Source organism: Gopherus evgoodei, chromosome 5 (assembly GCF_007399415.2).
Source record: "Gopherus evgoodei ecotype Sinaloan lineage chromosome 5, rGopEvg1_v1.p, whole genome shotgun sequence".
Taxonomy (NCBI): Eukaryota; Metazoa; Chordata; order Testudines; family Testudinidae; genus Gopherus; species Gopherus evgoodei.
This window is the reverse complement of record NC_044326.1, coordinates 20,356,395-20,374,968: the sequence shown is the minus strand read 5'-3', so window position 1 is coordinate 20,374,968 and position 18,574 is coordinate 20,356,395. Positions and strand designations below refer to the sequence as shown.

Here is an 18,574-nt window from a genome sequence, read left to right as displayed (position 1 = left end):
TCCTCAATGGGATTTAAATGCTGAATGCAGCAATGCCTAATAAAAACAAGGGCCTTGCTCTTTACTAAGAAATTTTTGATAAAGTGCAAGAATCAAGAAAGTGACTCTAGAATTAGCAGGTACATACCTTAAATCTGTTACTGTTTCCTTCTTGTCATGGTAATAATCTATTTCACGCCTCAGTGAGACCATCCAGTTCTAAAAGAAACAATTTCATATAAACTTACTCTACTGCTTTTACAAAAGAAATGTATAAAGTGTCTGCCCTCTGAAAGGCTGGAGGTGCTAGCAGTTATGGGTTGACTGCATAATAATGTTTACTTACTCACAAGGGTGTTGCAAGGATTTGTTAGTTCCTGTGCTTTGAACATATAAAGTATTATAGCAGTCTAAAAATGATGTTACTTACCATTTACTGAACTTTTGGTCTACAGATCTCAAACTGCTACTTAGAAAGCCAGGTAATTTAATATTCCCATTTTATATGGGGAAAGGATTTTACAAAGTCATTTTCCATGTTTATAAAAACTTTTAGTGTTTATTTCTTGAACCAAAAATCAGGATATGAATACATGAAATGCTGTACCAATATTTGGATTGGCACAATAGTGAGAACTTGGGCTTTTCAAACGAGGCCAAGGAGTTAGGTGCCCAAATCACAGTAAGAGAATTAGGCACCCAATTGCTAAATTCCTATGAAACCATTCATTTTCCCTCCTATCTCTTGAAATATATTCTTGGGTCATGGGAAGTTATTCACCTTTCTTTCATCTTCAGAAGAGGCAGAAAAAAACCAGGTCCTGTGCTTCTTGCTAATATGAACTAATTTGAAAGGAAACACGTTGTTTGATGTTGTCTCCTCCGCTGCCCGCATAACCCTGAGAAACAGAACAAGCAACAGCATAAAAAGCCTAGTCAATGCAGTTATTTCTGTTGTGCAGGTAAATGTAGGGTCCTAATGCTCAGCTACAAAATGGCCCTTCAAATTAACTTCGCCAAAAGCCTAAAGAAAATCTAATACCCATAGTGCCATCTGCAGTATTTATCTAGTGAAAATGGAGGAAAGAGTAGTACTAATGAAGGATGCTAGCCAAAGAGAAAGGGCAAAATCGCCAAAAAGGATACCTGCTACATTTGTAACAAACTTGTTCATTATAGATTTTTAATTTTGTTATATTAGTGTACCCCAATTTTATATCATGGCAGGAGGCATTTGTGTGGTTGAGCTCCTCATTTCAGGTGTCCTCACAAGGGAAATTCATGACACTGCTTTTAAACTTTTGAAGTGATAATTAAGATGACCCATAGAAGGTGTGAGGAGAACTTAACATAGGGAAATAGATTCAATTAGTGTAATGACCCAACCATTCCCAGTCTCTGTTTAGGCCTGAGTTAATTGTATCTAATTTGCATATTAATTCGAATTCTGGAGTCTCTCTTTGGAGTCTGTTTTTGAAGTTTTTTTGTTGCAAAATTGCCACCTTCAAGTCTGTCACTGAGTGGTTAGAGAGGTTGAAGTGTTCTCCCACTGGTTTTTGAATGTTATGATACCTGATGTCAGATTTGTGTCCATTTATTCTTTTGCGTAGAGACTGTCCGGTTTGGCCAATGTACACGGCAGAGGGGCATTGCTGGCACATGATGGCATATATCACGTTGGTAGATGTGCAGGTGAATGAGCCCCTGATGGCGTGGCTGATGTGATTAGGTCCTATGATGGTGTCACTTGAATAAATATGTGGACAGAGCTGGCATCGGGCTTTGTTGCAAGGATAGGTTCCTGGGTTAGTGTTTATGTTGTATGGTGTGCGGTTGCTGGTGAGGATTTGCTTCAGGTTGGGAGGCTGTCTTAAGCGAGGACTGGCCTGTCTCCCAAGATCTGTGAGAGTAAGGGATCATCTTTAAGGATAGGCTGATGATCTTTGATGATGCGCTGGAGAGGTTTTAGTTGGGGGCTGTACGTGATGGCTAGTGGCGTTCTGTTATTTTCTTTGTTGGGCCTGTTCTGTAGAGGTGGCTTCTGGGTACTCTTCTGGCTCTGTCAATTCTCTTTTTTCACTTCAGCAGGTGGGTATTGTAGTTTTAAGAATGCTTGATAGAGATCTTGTAGGTGTTTCATCTCTGTCTGAGGGATTGGAGCAAATATGGTTGTATCTTAGAGCTTGGCTGTAGACAATGGAGCGTGTGGTGTGCCCTGGATGGAGGCTGGAGGCATGTAGGTAAGTATAGCGGTCAGTGGGTTTCCGGTATACGGTGGTGTTTATGTGACCATCGCTTATTAGCACAGTAGGGTCTAGGAAATGGACTGCTTGTGTGGACTGGTCTAGGCTGAGGTTGATGGAGGGATGGAAATTGTTAAAATCACGGTGGAATTCCTCGATGGCTTCTTTTCCATGAGTTCAGATGATGAAGATGTCATCAATGAAGTGCAAGTAGAGTAGGGGCGTTAGGGAACGAGAGCTAAGGAAGCGTTGTTCTAAGTCAGCCATAAAGATGTTGGCATACTGTGGGGCCATGCGGGTACCCATAGCAGTGCCACTGACTTGAAGGTATATATTGTCCCCAAATGTGAAATAGTTGTGGGTGAGGACAAAGTCACAAAGTTCAGCCACCAGGTTAGCCGTGATATTATCGGGGATACTATTCCTGATGGCTTGTAGTCCATCTTTGTGTGGAATGTTGGTGCAGAGGGCTTCCACATCCATAATGGCCAGGATGATGTTTTCTGGAAGATCAGCGATGGATTGTAGTTTCCTCAGGAAGTCAGTGGTGTCTCGAAGATAGCTGGGAATGCTGGTAGCATAGGGCCTGAGGAGAGAGTCCACATAGCCAGACAATCATGCTGTTAAGGTGCCAATGCTTGAGATGATGGAACTCATCTCAATTGATTAGACTCTTCCTGTTGGTATGCATACTTCCACATGTTCAATTTCTCTGTATGTATAAATATCTCCTGTCTGTGTGCTCCATTCTATGCATCTGAAGAAGTGAGCTGTAAATTTGTTAGTCTCTAAGGTGCCACAAGTACTCCTGTTCTTTTTTCATGAACATAAAGGAGAACTAATAATAACTTTAGGCCTTATTCTGCCTTTCCACTCATTTTAGTGCAAGACAGTCCTTTTAAAACAACTGATGCTTAATGACATGTGTCATTCAGCTTCTTTGAGGAGCTCGGTTAGATAGAGTTGTTTCTGTTTTCCTCTCCTCATCAGGTAAGACCTTACTCTCAGGCGCACAACTCAGACAGACCTCACATGGAAATCACTTACAAATTCACAACATGGGATTTTGGGGAGAGAAAAAGAGGCTTGGGGCTCTCAGTGCTAAGATTTTTGGTAGTCTGAAAAAAATACTTGTATTCACAAAAGCTAAAGGGAACTAGGCTTATGACCACCATCACAGTTCATGGCTCTTATTAGGAATTATTTTTTTTGTTCCCCCACCTCTTTTCAATGCTATTTTCCTTCTAAAGAACACCCTTTCCTAGAGTCGCTAACTCATTAGAAGACCTTGAACCAGTTGGCTGTTGAACTCTGCTCTCATTTAGGCAGCAAAGTTTATTTATTTATTTTTTTAAATCTAGCCAACGCACAGCAGCTGCCATTGAGGACTGCAGAACACTTTTGCATATCTGGCCATAGATCCTTCTAAATTCCCTGTCTAATTTTAAACTCTAGGCTACAGTTTGCTGACATGGAATTTGCACAGAAAAGGTTAACAATGCAACAGGAACATGTTCTGTTACTAATAAAAGTCATAAGGAAGTCACTGTACAAAATACCCACGGTGCTTTAGGACTGGTGTTGGTGAGTCAAGTGACATCACTCTTCCTTCTGAGTCACTTGAACCCAATGCTCCTCTTTTCTTTTAGACACAGGACTGTTGAACATGAGATATAAAACCAAGGTCTACTCAAAGACCAAGATCCTCTTTTCAGACAAGCACGTGCAACTCCCATAGATATGAATGAGAGCTGCACACATTTTCTTAGACTGTAAGCTTTTTATTGAATATTTGGGGCAGGGACAGTGCTTACGTCTGGGTTTATACAACACCAAGCACAATATGGTCCTAATTTGAGATGTGGTATAATATAAATATATAAATCAATACATCACCCATGTCAATGACAGTTCCAAGGCTATATTTCACATGAACAGGGTTGTTAACCCTAATATCATGGCCAAATTTCAACTCAGTTAACTTTATTCTGTTTATATAAATTCTCTGTGCACTTTTAATTGGATAAGGTGTTTTCTTCTATTTTCCCTTAAGAGTTGTTTAGCACTGCTGTGCACTGTTGAAGAACTGTCACACATTACCAGTACTTTAAGACTGAAAATCCCCTACAAATAAGTATGAGAATGCGTATGTGGCATTAGAGTGAAGAATCAGTAGAAAAATAATACAATTCATACATCTGTAGATTCCAAGGCCAGAAGGAACCATTGTGATAATTCAATCTGACCTCCTGTATAACACAAGCCATAAAACTTCCCCAAAATAATTCCTAGAGCAGATCTTGATTTCAGTGGTTGGGACTAACATGGCAATGTACTCCAGAATCTGTATCCAGTTTGGTCTTGTATTGGCAGTAACTATAGTGCTGTTTTTCTAAATCAGTTTTGATTTATTAATACGACTCATATATACTCTGTAAAGATATATCAAATTTTGACAGTACTGTACAGCTTGAAAGAATGTGTCAATTAGATTTGTCATCACCAATTTTAAAAACAAATATTTAATGTACATATCACATACATAGCTAGATGGGTTATAGATTTTTTCATGCATATTCTCTTGTTTATGTTCATATGGGTGGTTTTGTATTGTTTCCCTCATAGCATGCCCTCTATAAGGAGGCAACATTGGCTGGCACTGCTGAATCAGTTAACTCCAAAAGTATTTCTATTATTTTCAGATGATGATTAAGATAATTAGAAAACATGGGGACTGTGATAACATCTGCCAAAAACAAGAAGGTCACATCTATCAGTATAAATCAGAAATCAAGTTGATCCTATTTGTTAGCATTTTGACAGTTTCTCTGAAGAAATGGTAAAAGGTGAAAGGAATACGATCTTCTAGTAAGGAAAAACATATTACCTATTGGAGCAGAGATCTCACATTGCAATATGGTGTAACACCAACAGCAACAGTGAGAAGTCTGCCTGTACTATGGAGTTAATGTAGGTTTTCCTCCCTGAATTAAACACAGACACCAGCAGTATTACTGTAACCATCTGTACTGAATATGTATTTATAAGAGCATGTACCTTTGGCACATAGCCTATGCCTCTAAGGGTATTTATGTTGACAAAACAGTCTATTCAGATAACATAATGCCAACAGTTTTCAGCTTGAAAAGGCAACCCCAAGATCCCTTTCCAAACTGTCTGATCACCATCTTATTTGTATGGAGTGAATGGAACAATCCTTAGTGAAATGTCACTGTGGGTGCATTAAATGTTCCTTAAGGAAACTATAATTAACAAAATCTGCAATCCAGAAAGTTACTTTTTCCTGAGTCAGTGTTTCTTGAACTTAAGTAAAAGTCATGCTTTCATCATTAAATAGTGTCTGTGTATAATATAAATATTTTGTACCACTCACCTGTTATAACCATTTAAAGAGAAAGCACCCTGTGGAGATGCAGATGTGCTAGTCTTAAAGTAGTAAATACATCCCTCATGGATAATCACAAATCTCAGTGGCCCTTGAAAGAGAAGGTGGGAGGAAAAAAATAAACTCAAAGTGAGTGAAATACTAAGCACTTTCAAACAATTCTGTCCAAATTACGCAGTTCGGGATAGTTTAATAGATCATTATAAAAAAATCATCAATTAGCTGAATGACAAGTCACATGATACTGCAGTCAACTCAGAAGCCTATCAGAATGCAGTGTGATGTCAGTTCTTTTCGTTTGAGAGACAGCTACTCTGAAAGGGAGTGGGGAGGTCTTCAAAGGATGTAAGGCTGACCTATACCAGCATTTCTCTAGTGGAGGAAAGCGCTAGCATGACACTGCAGCCGAAACCACATCCAAGAAACATAACCAAAGACCAGCAATACCCAATCTCTGAAAAAAGCCACACTTCTAGACTGAAACTAAACTCAAAACATGTTCACACTGACCCCAAAACCAGAATGAATCCTCCCTTGGCTGTAAATAATTAGAGAAGTTGGCAATAAAACTGAGTGGTTAAAAAAAAACAAAAAACAAAAATTAAATTCCAGTGTTCCTCCCTCCTACATCAAAAGCAGCATTTTTTCATATCTGTTACGATGAAAATATATTTTATGTATTTCCTAGAAACATTAAGAAACGAAACACACAGCCTTGAATTTCTTACCTTAAAAGGTATGTGGATTCCAGGAGCAATTACTGATATGAAAAAATATGTTTACTCTAAATCTTTAGGTTGGGGGCTTGGGGGAGTTCAAAATAATAGATTTCATACATTCCAATCTGGACAAGAAGTTGACTAGAACTTTGTTTCGAAAATAATGGATCAAAATGTTTGAAATAAATGAGGTATTCCAAGTACACTGGAGAAAAAGTAGATTCATTTTCTCTATCTTATTTTTGGAGGCACTGACGCCCAAATCCAACAAACTAGAGGGAAGAAAAAATGCACATCCCTCACCCCACCCCCTCTCTAAAAATTTTAATGTTCCAAAACAAGCAAGCATCATCTTTAGAATGTTTAATTAATTCAGCAAGATATTACTGTAAAATTAAATCCAATACGAACAAAACACATGAAAGGGGAAGCTTCATTATAAAACACAGTAACACTAAGGGCTGGTCTACACTGGGGGGGGAATCGATCTAAGATACGCAACTTCAGCTACCACTTCGTGAAGTCGAAGTATCTTAGATCGAGTTACCTACTGTCCTCACGGCGCGGGATCGACGTCTGCGGCTCCCCCTGTCGACTCCGCTACCGTCGTTCGCATTGGTGGAGTTCCGGAGTCGACAGGAGCTCGTTCGGGGATCAACATATCACGTCTAGATGAGACGCGATATATCGATCCCTGAGAAATCAATTGCTACCCACTGATACGGCGGGTAGTGAAGACATAGCCTAACTGCCTGCCTCTCACTGTCCACAAATGCAAGCATTTAAAGCAATCGTTTGCAATCCAGTTAATATCCTCCACAACTTACATTTTAAGATCTGCAGCTGGGTGCCTCCTTTTTTGTGCAGGTATCCTGACTTAGTAACTCCCCCAGGCATTGTCAGTAGGTTCTGTGCTCCAATTGCCTTCATTGGGACTGGCCAGTGCTGCTCTTCTGTGGCCATTGTTCTGCAATTTAGAATGAAAAATGTGTTTTGCATTGTATGTATATTTTGCTTTAAGAAATGAACTTTCAGAAAGGAAGCTTGTTTGGAAAACATGTTTAAGGAAATAACTAACAGTATAGCAGCCAAGTATGTGGCATAAACTAGTGTCTCAGAGATTTCAGGAAGTTTGCAGTGTATAAAAAAAATATATGGTGCAGAAAGTCCCCGTTTATTTTTGTATACATCACTGAGGTAATGACAGTGATCCAGAGAAGATGTTTAACTTCACATTGTAGCAACATATAGTGAAAACATTTCCATGAAAAAAAAAAAACAAAAAAAACAAACCACACACACCCAGAGGCCCAAATATAAGTCTTGCAGAGTTATCCACTGTCTTTTGCCTAATATCCTGTTACCTCCAGTAATAATGTATATAGCCTTGCTGCCACAAGGGTTAAGATCTACCCCCAATATACAAAGAAGTGACACTGTGATTCAAATATGGAGTGAACCTCACTTCTTATTTATCATAGTGCTTTGTACTGTTATAAACCAGAGCGTGTATTACATAACATTGATTTTAGTGTCACATGCAATACAGTGAGGATATAATCAAACTCAAATTCACCCTCCCTTGACGTTTCATTTAATGGCAGCATACGTTAATTATTGCTGCCACGCTGCACTGAGTATCCTAGCAATTACAGTTCTTTCTGCTCTCCCTTCTTATATAGTTTACAGGCTACAGAGTCTTAGTTCCTTAATAACTAGTTTTATCAGCCTGGTTATAATCACAAAGAGATCCTTCTTTCTTCAACTGGCAATAAAAGGCATTGTGTAGGGCTTGGATAAATCCCGTAATTATCTAGTACTGAGAACACCCTCCATGAAATGAATAGAAACTTTGACCTTCACATACAATGCTGTATTATTCCCAAGACTTGAACAGAGGACCTCAAATGGAAAGAGCAGGGCTCATGAACTGCTGAAGTTCCTCAGCTATTATTAGTTGATTTCAAGCTGTTTGTGACTTGAACAGATGTTGGACTCGGGGCAGAAAGAACTAAAAATGTAAAGGATCCTGTTTACTCCATCTTTTCCACAAAAAAATGCTAACACTCTCAATCTTTTTATCAATACATTAGAAGCAAGAGGAAGACCAAGAACAGGGTAGGCCCACTGCTCAGTGAGGAGGGGGAAACAGTAACGGGAGACTTGGAAATGGAAGAGATGCTTAATGACTTCTTTATTTCGGTCTTCACTGAGAAGTCTGAAGGAATGTCTAATATAGTGAATGCTTTGTTTCGGTCTTCACTGAGAAGTCTGAAGGAATGTCTAATATAGTGAATGCTTACAGGAAGAGGGTAGGTTTAGAAGATAAAATAAAAAAAGAGCAAGTAAAAAATCACTTAGAAAAGTTAGATGCCTGCAAGTCATCAGGGCCTGATGAAATGCATCCTAGAATACTCAAGGAGTTAATAGAGGAGGTATCTGAGTGTCTAGCTATTATCTTTGGGAAATCATGGGAGACGGGGGAGATTCCAGAAGACTGGAAAAGGGCAAATATAGTGCCCATCTATAAAAAGGGAAATAAAAACAACCCAGGAAACTACAGACCAGTTAGTTTAACTTCTGTGCCAGGGAAGATAATGGAGCAGGTAATTAAATAAATCATCTGCAAACACCTGGAAGGTGGTAAGGTGATAGGGAATAGCCAGCATGGATTTGTAAAGAACAAATCGTGTCAAACTAATCTGATACCATTCTTTGATAGGATAATGAGCCTTGTGGATAAGGGAGAAGCGGTGGATGTGATATACCTAGACTTTAGTAAGGCATTTGATACGGTCTCGCATGATATTCTTATAGATAAACTAGGAAAGTACAATTTAGATGGGGCTACTATAAGGTGGGTGCATAACTGGCTGGATAACCGTACTCAGAGAGTAGTTATTAATGGCTCCCAATCCTGCTGGAAAGGTATAACAAGTGAGGTTCCGCAGGGGTCTGTTTTGGGACCGGCTCTGTTCAATATCTTCATCAACGATTTAGATGTTGGCATAGAAAGTACGCTTATTAAGTTTGCGGACGATACCAAACTGGGAGGGATTGCAACTGCTTTGGAGGACAGGGTCAAAATTCAAAATGATCTGGACAAATTGGAGAAATGGTCTGAGGTAAACAGGATGAAGTTCAATAAAGATAAATGCAGAGTGCTCCACTTAGGAAGGAACAATCAGTTTCACACATACAGAATGGGAAGAGACTGTCTGGGAAGGAGTATGGCAGAAAGAGATCTAGGGGTCATAGTGGACCACAAGCTTAATATGAGTCAACAGTGTGATACTGTTGCAAAAAAAGCAAACGTGATTCTGGGATGCATTAACAGGTGTGTTGTAAACAAGACACGAGAAGTCATTCTTCCGCTTTACTCTGCGCTGGTTAGGCCTCAACTGGAGTATTGTGTCCAGTTCTGGGCACCGCATTTCAAGAAAGATGTGGAGAAATTGGAGAGGGTCCAGAGAAGAGCAACAAGAATGATTAAAGGTCTTGAGAACATGACCTATGAAAGAAAGCTGAAGGAATTGGGTTTGTTTAGTTTGGAAAAGAGAAGACTGAGAGGGGACATGATAGCAGTTTTCAGGTATCTAAAAGGGTGTCATCAGGAGGAGGGAGAAAACTTGTTCACCTTAACCTCCAATGATAGAACAAGAAGCAATGGGCTTAAACTGCAGCAAGGGAGATTTAGGTTGGACATTAGGAAAAAGTTCCTAATTGTCAAGGTAGTTAAACACTGGAATAGATTGCCTAGGGAAGTTGTGGAATCTCCATCTCTGGAGATATTTAAGAGTAGGTTAGATAAATGTCTATTAGGGATGGTCTAGACAGTATTTGGTCCTGCCATGAGGGCAGGGGACTGGACTCGATGACCTCTCGAGGTCCCTTCCAGTCCTAGAGTCTATGAGTCTATAACCTAGGAACCTGCTTCTCACATTTATAATTTCACTAATTCAACTCCCTTCAGCCTAACCTGGTGACTCAAAGTACTCATTGTGAAAAGAGCAAGGAGTCCCGTTTTCGCTGAATGATTCATTGCAGTAGTACAATACATGCTTCTTTTTTCCCACCGCATGTACAGTGGGTACTTTTTTCTTTCCATACTAGTTTTCTGATCAAACAGAGCCACTAAGAATTTGGTCCATGTTTGTTTCATAAAATCACAATTATTCTGAAACAAAAGAGGAACCAGTGTTTGAAGTAACAGCAGTGACTCTGAAACCATAGGCGTGAGCTGCACCACAAGTAATTAGTACCCTACTAGCTTCCTTGTCAAAAGAGAGCAAGACAAAACTGCACAAGGTGCCTTATACCACGAGGTTCTCAGGCCCTCTGAATGGAACCAAATATCTTACCAGCTCTTGTCCCCATCCATGGCTACCTGGCTATATTTTAGGTATCTATGAGGTATCTAACCTCAGTAATGAACTCTTCCCCAGGGAACTCCCCCAATCACTCATTTATTCCATCCACTCAGTATCTCTGTATTCCTAATAGTCTCCCTCAGTACACTGTTCCCTCTCTGTTCTCACTAATTCTATCTCAGCCTTAAACTCCCCAATCTACTCAGCTCACTGTTCCCAGAGTCCCTTGCTCTTACTCAGGTCACCAGTCCATGCTGCTCCACTTGTTCTCTCTCTGACCTTTCCTCCCTGTACTTCCACAGAGGCCCCATCTCCCCTGCGTATGTCCTGCTTTCTCTGAAGCAGTGATGTATTAACTTGCGTGCCAAAGCCTGTGGCAGCCCCCAGTGGTGAAGCAAGGCACTCAAATGTCACACAGAGTACTACATTGTGGATTTGATTTGACCAGGTCACATTCAACATAACCCACTCTCCCCACTGAGTGATACCACTTTATGTTGCCCTGAGAAATGGTCATTAAAAATTTACCAGAGCAGGATCCAACCTACTTGCCAGCTGTGCTGACGATGGCGGAAAAGCCAGTAATATTTTACTTCTCCCTCAAGAGCAATTAAACTTGCCCTGGATGAGAACGTTTTTACAAAGTATTATGCATTTGTGCATACTTGCACTGTCTGCCTGCTAAATTCAGTGCTAGTTTCCTAAGCAGCCTAGGGCTCAGGAATGGAGGTTAGTTTTTACCCTCTATTTTTAGGAAGGGTTTGAGAGATGGAGGGCTGAGGGTTGCCATGTTTTTATTCTCAAACCCAAGACAACAGATGGAGCCATGATGGATTAACTCTAACACCACCATTAGCCCTCTATCTATAGGTTCCACTAGTACAACGGGAACTCCCACACTTGCCCCAAATACTTTCCCACTCTCACTGAAATAGTTCCTCTTCTGCACATATGCTGTTATCTGCTCCACCTTCCATTGAAGCCTCTCCCCCACCCATTACCCAGTTCACTGGTCCCTCATCATAAGATGACTTGTGTCATAAACAGATAAGAAAAGTTAATAGCACAGAAGTACTTTATATCTCTCTAACTGTAAAGTGTTAACAAGTTCAGTAAGCCTGGCTGTCACCTGACCAGAGGACCAATCAGAGAACAGGATACTTTCAAATCTTGAGGGAGGGAAGTTTTTGTGCTGTGCTGTTAGTTTTGGTTGTGGTTCACTCTGGGGGCTCAGAGTGACCAGATGTGCAACCAGGTTTCTCTCCAATCGCTCCAATACAGGCTCTTATAAGTTCAGACTAGTGAGTACTAGGTAGATAAAGCAAGTTAGGCTTATGGTTGTTTTCTTTATTTGTAAATGTGTATTTGGCTGGGAGGAGTTCAAATTGGTATTTTGCTGAAAAGATTTTAATTTGTACTTGTATACTTAGGCTGGGAGGATGTTCCCAGTGTCTATAGTTGAAAGACCCTGTACCTATTCCATTTTTTTAAAATTTACAAAGATAATTTTTACTGTTTTTTCTTCCTTTAATTAAAAGCTTTTCTTGTTTAAGAACCTAATTGTTTTTTTATTCTGGTGAGACCCCAGGGGACTGGATCTGGATTCACCAGGGAATTGGTGGGGAGAAAGGAGGGAAGAGGGAGAGAGAGGCTGATTTCTCTCTGTGCCAGGATTACTTTCTCTCAGGAAGAGTCTGGGAGGGGGAAAGAGAAGGAGGGAGGAAGGTGAATTGTCCTCTCTGTTTTGTGATTCAAGGAGTTTGAATCACACAGTGATCTTCCAGGGTAACCCAGGGAGGGGAAGCCTGGGAGAGGCAACGGTGGGGGAAAGGGTTTACTTTCCTTGTGTTGAGATCCAGAGGGTCTGGGTCTTGGGGGTCCCCGGGCAAGGTTTTGGGGGGACCAGAGTGTACCAGGCACTGGAATTCCTGGTTGGTGGCAGCGCTACAGGTTCTAAGCTGGGATTGAGCTTAGAGGAATTCATGCTGGTACCCCATCTTTTGAACACTAAGGTTCAGAGTGGGGATTATACCATGACAACTTGTCCCACTGCAATCTTTGAGATCTAATGAGCCAGAGATGCACTATGCACAGAAGTTATTCCTGCAAACTGAAATCAAAAAACTGTGTCAAATGTTTTTGTCCATATCACAGAAGCTGAAAAACAGGCATGAGGGAAAGTGAGCTCATTTTTCAGTTGGCTGTAGAAACCCAAATGTTGCAACACTCTAGTGTCATCATGGGAGTGATTTCCTTAAAATGAAGGGTGTGAAGGGGAAATCCGGAACTGACTTTTTTTTTTTTTTTAAATGACAAACACGTCGGTCAAAATATACATTGAAATCATCTGAAGTCAAACTGATGAAATTTCTTGAGATTTGGTTATTTATGTTAAAAAAAAGATTAAGTAAAAATGGAATCTTTCTATTTAACAGGACAGTGTCTGTTCTCTGTTACACTAATGTAACTGGAATAAACTCACTGACTTTAATGAAGTCTCACCAATGTAACTGACCAATTTAAAGCCCCACATATATCTTCAGATCACACCTGCTTACTTTATTGGGGGGAGGGGGAAAACCACATTTTTCTAATACTACTCTTGATAATACCACTGAGCCAAAAAAATTTACGAAGAAGAGAGCACTACATTCTATTCTGCATCAGATTTCATGGACACACTGTCAGAAAAATTGATTGCAGGATCTTTATTACTGCAGATACAGAAGAGATAAAGAACAGATTGATTTTCAAATCCCAGCTGGAGTTGGCAGTTATTGCAGTAAGTCATTGTATGATTTATAATCTGAGCACATTAAGCTCTCAGATCACTAACAGACAGGGAATGCCACCTCATTTTTTAGATTATGGTTACACATCTAAATACCTGAGACAGCAGGCCAAGACAAGAAACTCTGAGCCAGGTTCTGATCTGAGGTGCGCTTAGGGTGATCAGATGTTCCAATTTTATAGGGACAGTCCCGATTTCTGGGTCTTTTTCTTATATAGGCTCCTATTACCCCCCACCCCCATCCCAATTTTTTACACTTGCTGTCTGGTCACCTTAGGTGCACTGCTAGTGCAGATGCTCTAAGCTGACAGGAGACAGTTCTCCCGTCAACTTAATTACTCCAGCCCCCGTGAGCGGCGGTAGCTGTGTCGGCGGGAGAAGCTCTCTCACCAATATAGCGCTGTCCACACCAGCGCTTAGATTGGTGTAATTTACGTTGCTCAGGAAGGTGGCTTATTTGCACCCAATAGACATCACTTACACCAATGGAGGCCAGGTACACACTGCAGCTTACGTTACAGTGGTGTAAGGACAAAATCCAATAAAGTCAATGGAACTACTTCAGCTGTACACCAAGTATAACCAGAATAAGAATGGGGCCTCTTGCTGAGGCTACTCAGAGAATTTTCCCCAGCTCATTCTGAGAGTTCCTTGTAACAGTAACAAGTGTTTGTTTTTAAGAAACAGATGAATTTTTTTGCCTAATTTTCGTCACTCTCACCAAGCCAAGAAAACAACCCACCCTGCTCCCCTCCCCCCAGAAAATGAAAACAGAGTGGCCACTGAACACACCCCCGCCCTCAACTGAAGTAGTACTGAGACTGATCCAAAGACAATCAAAGCACACCAGGAAGTGCCTTGTCCCTGTCCTACCTGGTTCCTCAGGGACTTTCCAGGACAATCCCATTTCAGCTAGGAAGACTGTGCGCTCTATAGTATGCTGGGGAAGAACACAGGAACAGTAATTTATAGGACTGCCTTCAATACTGAAGAGTTTTCTTTGAAACACAGCACAGTGTGGTCACATTACTCTCCAGCATACCACAAAGCCTATTCATACTCTACCTAGAGCAAGTACTTAACATATGCGGAGGGTTTCCTTTTTTGCAAGAGGCCAATTAGAAATAGAGTTTGCAATGTTTTAGTAAACGAACTGAGTATTAATGTATCAGAGGGGTAGCCGTGTTAGTCTGTATCCACAAAAACAATAAGGAGTCCGGTGGCACCTTTAAAGACTAACAAATTTATCTAAGCATAAGCTTTCGTGGGAAAAAAAAAAACCATTTCTTCAGATGCATGGAGTGAAAATTACAGACGCAGGCATAAATATATTGACACATGAAGAGAAGAGAGTTACCTTACAAGTGGAGAACCAGTGTTAACAAGGCCAATTCAGTCAGGGTGGATGTGGTCCACTCCCAATAACTGATGATGAGGTGTCAATACCAAGACAGGGAATATTGCTTTTGTAGTGAGCCAGCCACTCCCAGTCCCTATTCAAGCCCAAATTAATGTTGTTAAATTTGCAAATTTATTGTAGCTCTGCAGTTTCTCTTTGACGTCTGTTTTTTACGTTTTTTTGGCTGAAGTATGGCTACTTTTAAATCTGTTACTGAATGTCCAGGGAGAGTGAAGTGTTCTCCTACTGGCTTTTGTATGTTACCATTCCTGATGTCTGATTTGTGTCCATTTATTTTTTTATGTAGAGACTGTCCGGTTTGGCCAATGTACATGGTAGAGGAGCATTACTGGCACATGATGGCATATATCACATTAATGGATGTGCAGGTGAATGAGCCCCTGATGGCATAGCTCATGTGGTTGGGTCCTCTGATGGTGTTGCTAGAGTAGATATAGGGACAGAGTAAGCAACGGGGTTTGTTCCAGGGATTGGTTCCTGGGTTAGTGTTTCTGTTGTGTGGTGTGTAGTTGCTGATAAGTATTTGCTTCAGGTTGGGGAGCTGTCTGTAAACAAGGACGGCCTGCCTCCCAAGGTCTGTAAGAGTGAGGGATCGTTTTCCACGACAGGTTCTAGATAGATTGTTAATGGGTTAGGTTAGTCTGAGTCTCTATCACAGGTAATTTGAACATAGCTGCAGTTGCTGTGATGGATTACTTGAGAAGTTATTTGGACAAAAAAGTATTGCTACAGTGTGTTTGTGCCAACACTTGTGAAAGCCATAACAGCACACATGAGAGACACGGTGACTGAGGTAAATCTTCTGTTGAAGAGAGACACAAGCTTTCAAGCTTAGGGTGACCAGATGTCCCAATTTCATAGGGACAGTCCTGATTTTTGGGTCTTTTTCTTATATAGGCTCCTATAACCCCTCACCCCCATCCCAATTTGTTACACTTGCCATCTGGTCACCCTATTCAAGTTACACAGAGATCTTCTTTAGGCTTGGGGAAAGTACTCAGAGGCCATGTCTACATCTAAAATTTTGCAGCGCTGGTTGTTACAGCTGTATTAATACAGCTGTATAGGGCCAGCGCTGCAGAGTGGCCACACTTACAGCAACCAGCGCTGCAAGTGGTGTTAGATGTGGCCACACTGCAGCGCTGTTGGGCGGCTTCAAGGGGGGTTCGGGGAACGCGAGAGCAAACCGGGAAAGGAGACCAGCTTCGCCGCGGTTTGCTCTCGCGTTCCCGGAGCCACCCAGCAAACCGCAGGGAAGGAGACCTGCTTGCTCGGGGTTCCGGGAATGAGAGAGCAAACCGGGAAAGGAGACCAGCTTCGCCGCGGTTTGCTCTCGCGTTCCCGGAGCCACCCAGCAAACCACAGGGAAGGAGACCTGCTTGCTCGGGGTTCCGGGAACGAGAGAGCAAACCGGGAAAGGAGACCAGCTTGATTACCAGAGGCTTCCTCCTTCCACGGAGGTCAAGAAAAGCGCTGGTAAGTGTCTACATTGGATTACCAGCGCTGGATCACCAGCGCTGGATCCTCTACACCCGAGACAAAACGGGAGTACGGCCAGCGCTGCAAACAGGGAGTTGCAGCGCTGGTGATGCCCTGCAGATGTGTACACCTCCTAAGTTGCAGCGCTGTAACTCCCTCACCAGCGCTGCAACTTTCTGATGTAGACAAGCCCAGAGTATCACAGCTAAATACAAGATGGAACAGATTGTTTAGCATACGTAGGTAGAATACGTGCTAAGTGGCCATTCCAGTTAAAGTGGCCCGTTAACACCTCTCAGGTCACCGGCCAAAAGGGGTGTTAACACATCACAGATTAATGTAATAAGCCATAAATCCAGTTATTTTTAGTGTCTACCAAATTATGTATTTATGTTCCCAGGCACATTTTTGATGGTGTTGTGCAGGTTTCTTTTATGGAAAGGTCAGACATGGAGTGATTTTATAAAAAAGCGTTCACCCATTGGTGATAGGGTTGTTTTGTCTTTTATCATTTTTCTTTGAGAGTTCATTCAAGATTGTCTGGTTTCACTCACCTAGTTGTCATTGGGGCATTTAGTGCACTGGATGGGCACACTACACGCAGTGAGAGGTATACCTTGGACTGATGGATCTTGAAGGGTGTGTTGCGGGGGGAGGGGTTAATCAATCATAGTAGCAGTGAAGATATGTTTACAGGTTTTGCATCTGTTGTTATGGTAGGGTCTGGTGCCACTTTGAGTGGTGGGTTGCAGGATTCAGGCCTAAAAACCATGTTACTTTTATCTCTGAGCTTTCACCAACCAAAGGTTATATCAGATGTTTTAGCTTTGGCCATGTCTACATCTAAAATTTTGCAGCGCTGGTTGTTACAGCTGTATTAGTACAGCTGTATAGGGCCAGCGCTGCAGAGTGGCCACACTTACAGCAACCAGCGCTGCAAGTGGTGTTAGATGTGGCCACACTGCAGCGCTGTTGGGCGGCTTCAAGGGGGGTTCCGGGAACGCGAGAGCAAACCGGGGAAGGAGACCAGCTTCGCCGCGGTTTGCTCTCGCGTTCCCGGAGCCACCCTGCAAACCGCAGGGAAGGAGACCTGCTTGCTCGGGGTTCCGGGAACGAGAGAGCAAACCGGGAAAGGAGACCAGCTTCGCCGCGGTTTGCTCTCGCGTTCCCGGAGCCACCCTGCAAACCGCAGGGAAGGAGACCTGCTTGCTCGGGGTTCCGGGAACGCGAGAGCAAACCGCGGCGAAGCTGGTCTCCTTCCCCGGCTTGCTCTCTCGTTCCCGGAACCCCGAGCAAGCAGGTCTCCTTCCCTGCGGTTTGCTGGGTGGCTCCGGGAACGCGAGAGCAAACCGCGGCGAAGCTGGTCTCCTTTTCCGGTTTGCTCTCTCGTTCCCGGAACCCCGAGCAAGCAGGTCTCCTTCCCTGCGGTTTGCTGGGTGGCTCCGGGAACGCGAGAGCAAACCGCGGCGAAGCTGGTCTCCTTCCCCGGTTTGCTCTCTAGTTCCCGGAACCCCGAGCAAGCAGGTAAGGAGAACCGCTTGCTCGGCGGTTCGGGGAACGAGAGAGCAAACCGGGAAAGGAGACCAGCTTTGCCGCGGTTTGCTCTCTCGTTCCCGGAGCCACCCTGCAAACCGCAGGGAAGGAGACCTGCTTGCTCGGGGTTCCGAGAACGAGAGAGCAAACCGCGGCGAAGCTGGTCTCCTTTCCCGGTTTGCTCTCTCGTTCCCCGAACCGCCGAGCAAGCGGTTCTCCTTACCTGCTTGCTCGGGGTTCCGGGAACGAGAGCGCAAACCGGGAAAGGAGATCAGCTTGATTACCAGAGGCTTCCTCCTTCCACGGAGGTCAAGAAAAGCGCTGGTAAGTGTTTACATTGGATTACCAGCGCTGGATCACCAGCGCTGGATCCTCTACACCCGAGACAAAACGGGAGTACGGCCAGCGCTGCAAACAGGGAGTTGCAGCGCTGGTGGTGCCCTGCAGATGTGTACACCTTCAAAGTTGCAGCGCTGTAACTCCCTCACCAGCGCTGCAACTTTCTGATGTAGACAAGCCCTTTCTGTCATACTGTTTACACCCTGTGTTGTTAAACACTGGGGATCAATTTGGTCAGCAAATGAAAAATGGCCTCCCAAATTTACAGCACAAAACATTAAATCGGAGTTCAGTT

The 18,574-nt window shown here is 42.6% G+C and overlaps 1 protein-coding gene across 7 annotated transcripts in view; it reads right to left on the bottom strand.

Moving 5' to 3' along the window:
* The window catches only part of SH3BP2 (SH3 domain binding protein 2), a 65,795-nt gene that overhangs the window by 11,275 nt on the left and 35,946 nt on the right, over window positions 1-18,574 (bottom strand). For 6 of the 7 annotated variants that reach the window (XM_030564772.1, XM_030564775.1, XM_030564776.1 and 3 more), the window contains 4 exons: window positions 7,175-7,314; window positions 5,617-5,719; window positions 761-878; window positions 128-198 (listed from right to left, as the gene is read on the bottom strand). In XM_030564772.1, coding sequence (XP_030420632.1) covers window positions 128-198; window positions 761-878; window positions 5,617-5,719; window positions 7,175-7,310 — 428 coding nt within the window. In that variant the 5' untranslated portion in view covers window positions 7,311-7,314. Of the gene's footprint in view, window positions 1-127; window positions 199-760; window positions 879-5,616; window positions 5,720-7,174; window positions 7,315-14,381; window positions 14,449-18,574 lie in introns of all 7 variants that reach the window. The other variant, XM_030564774.1, reaches the window with a different exon arrangement.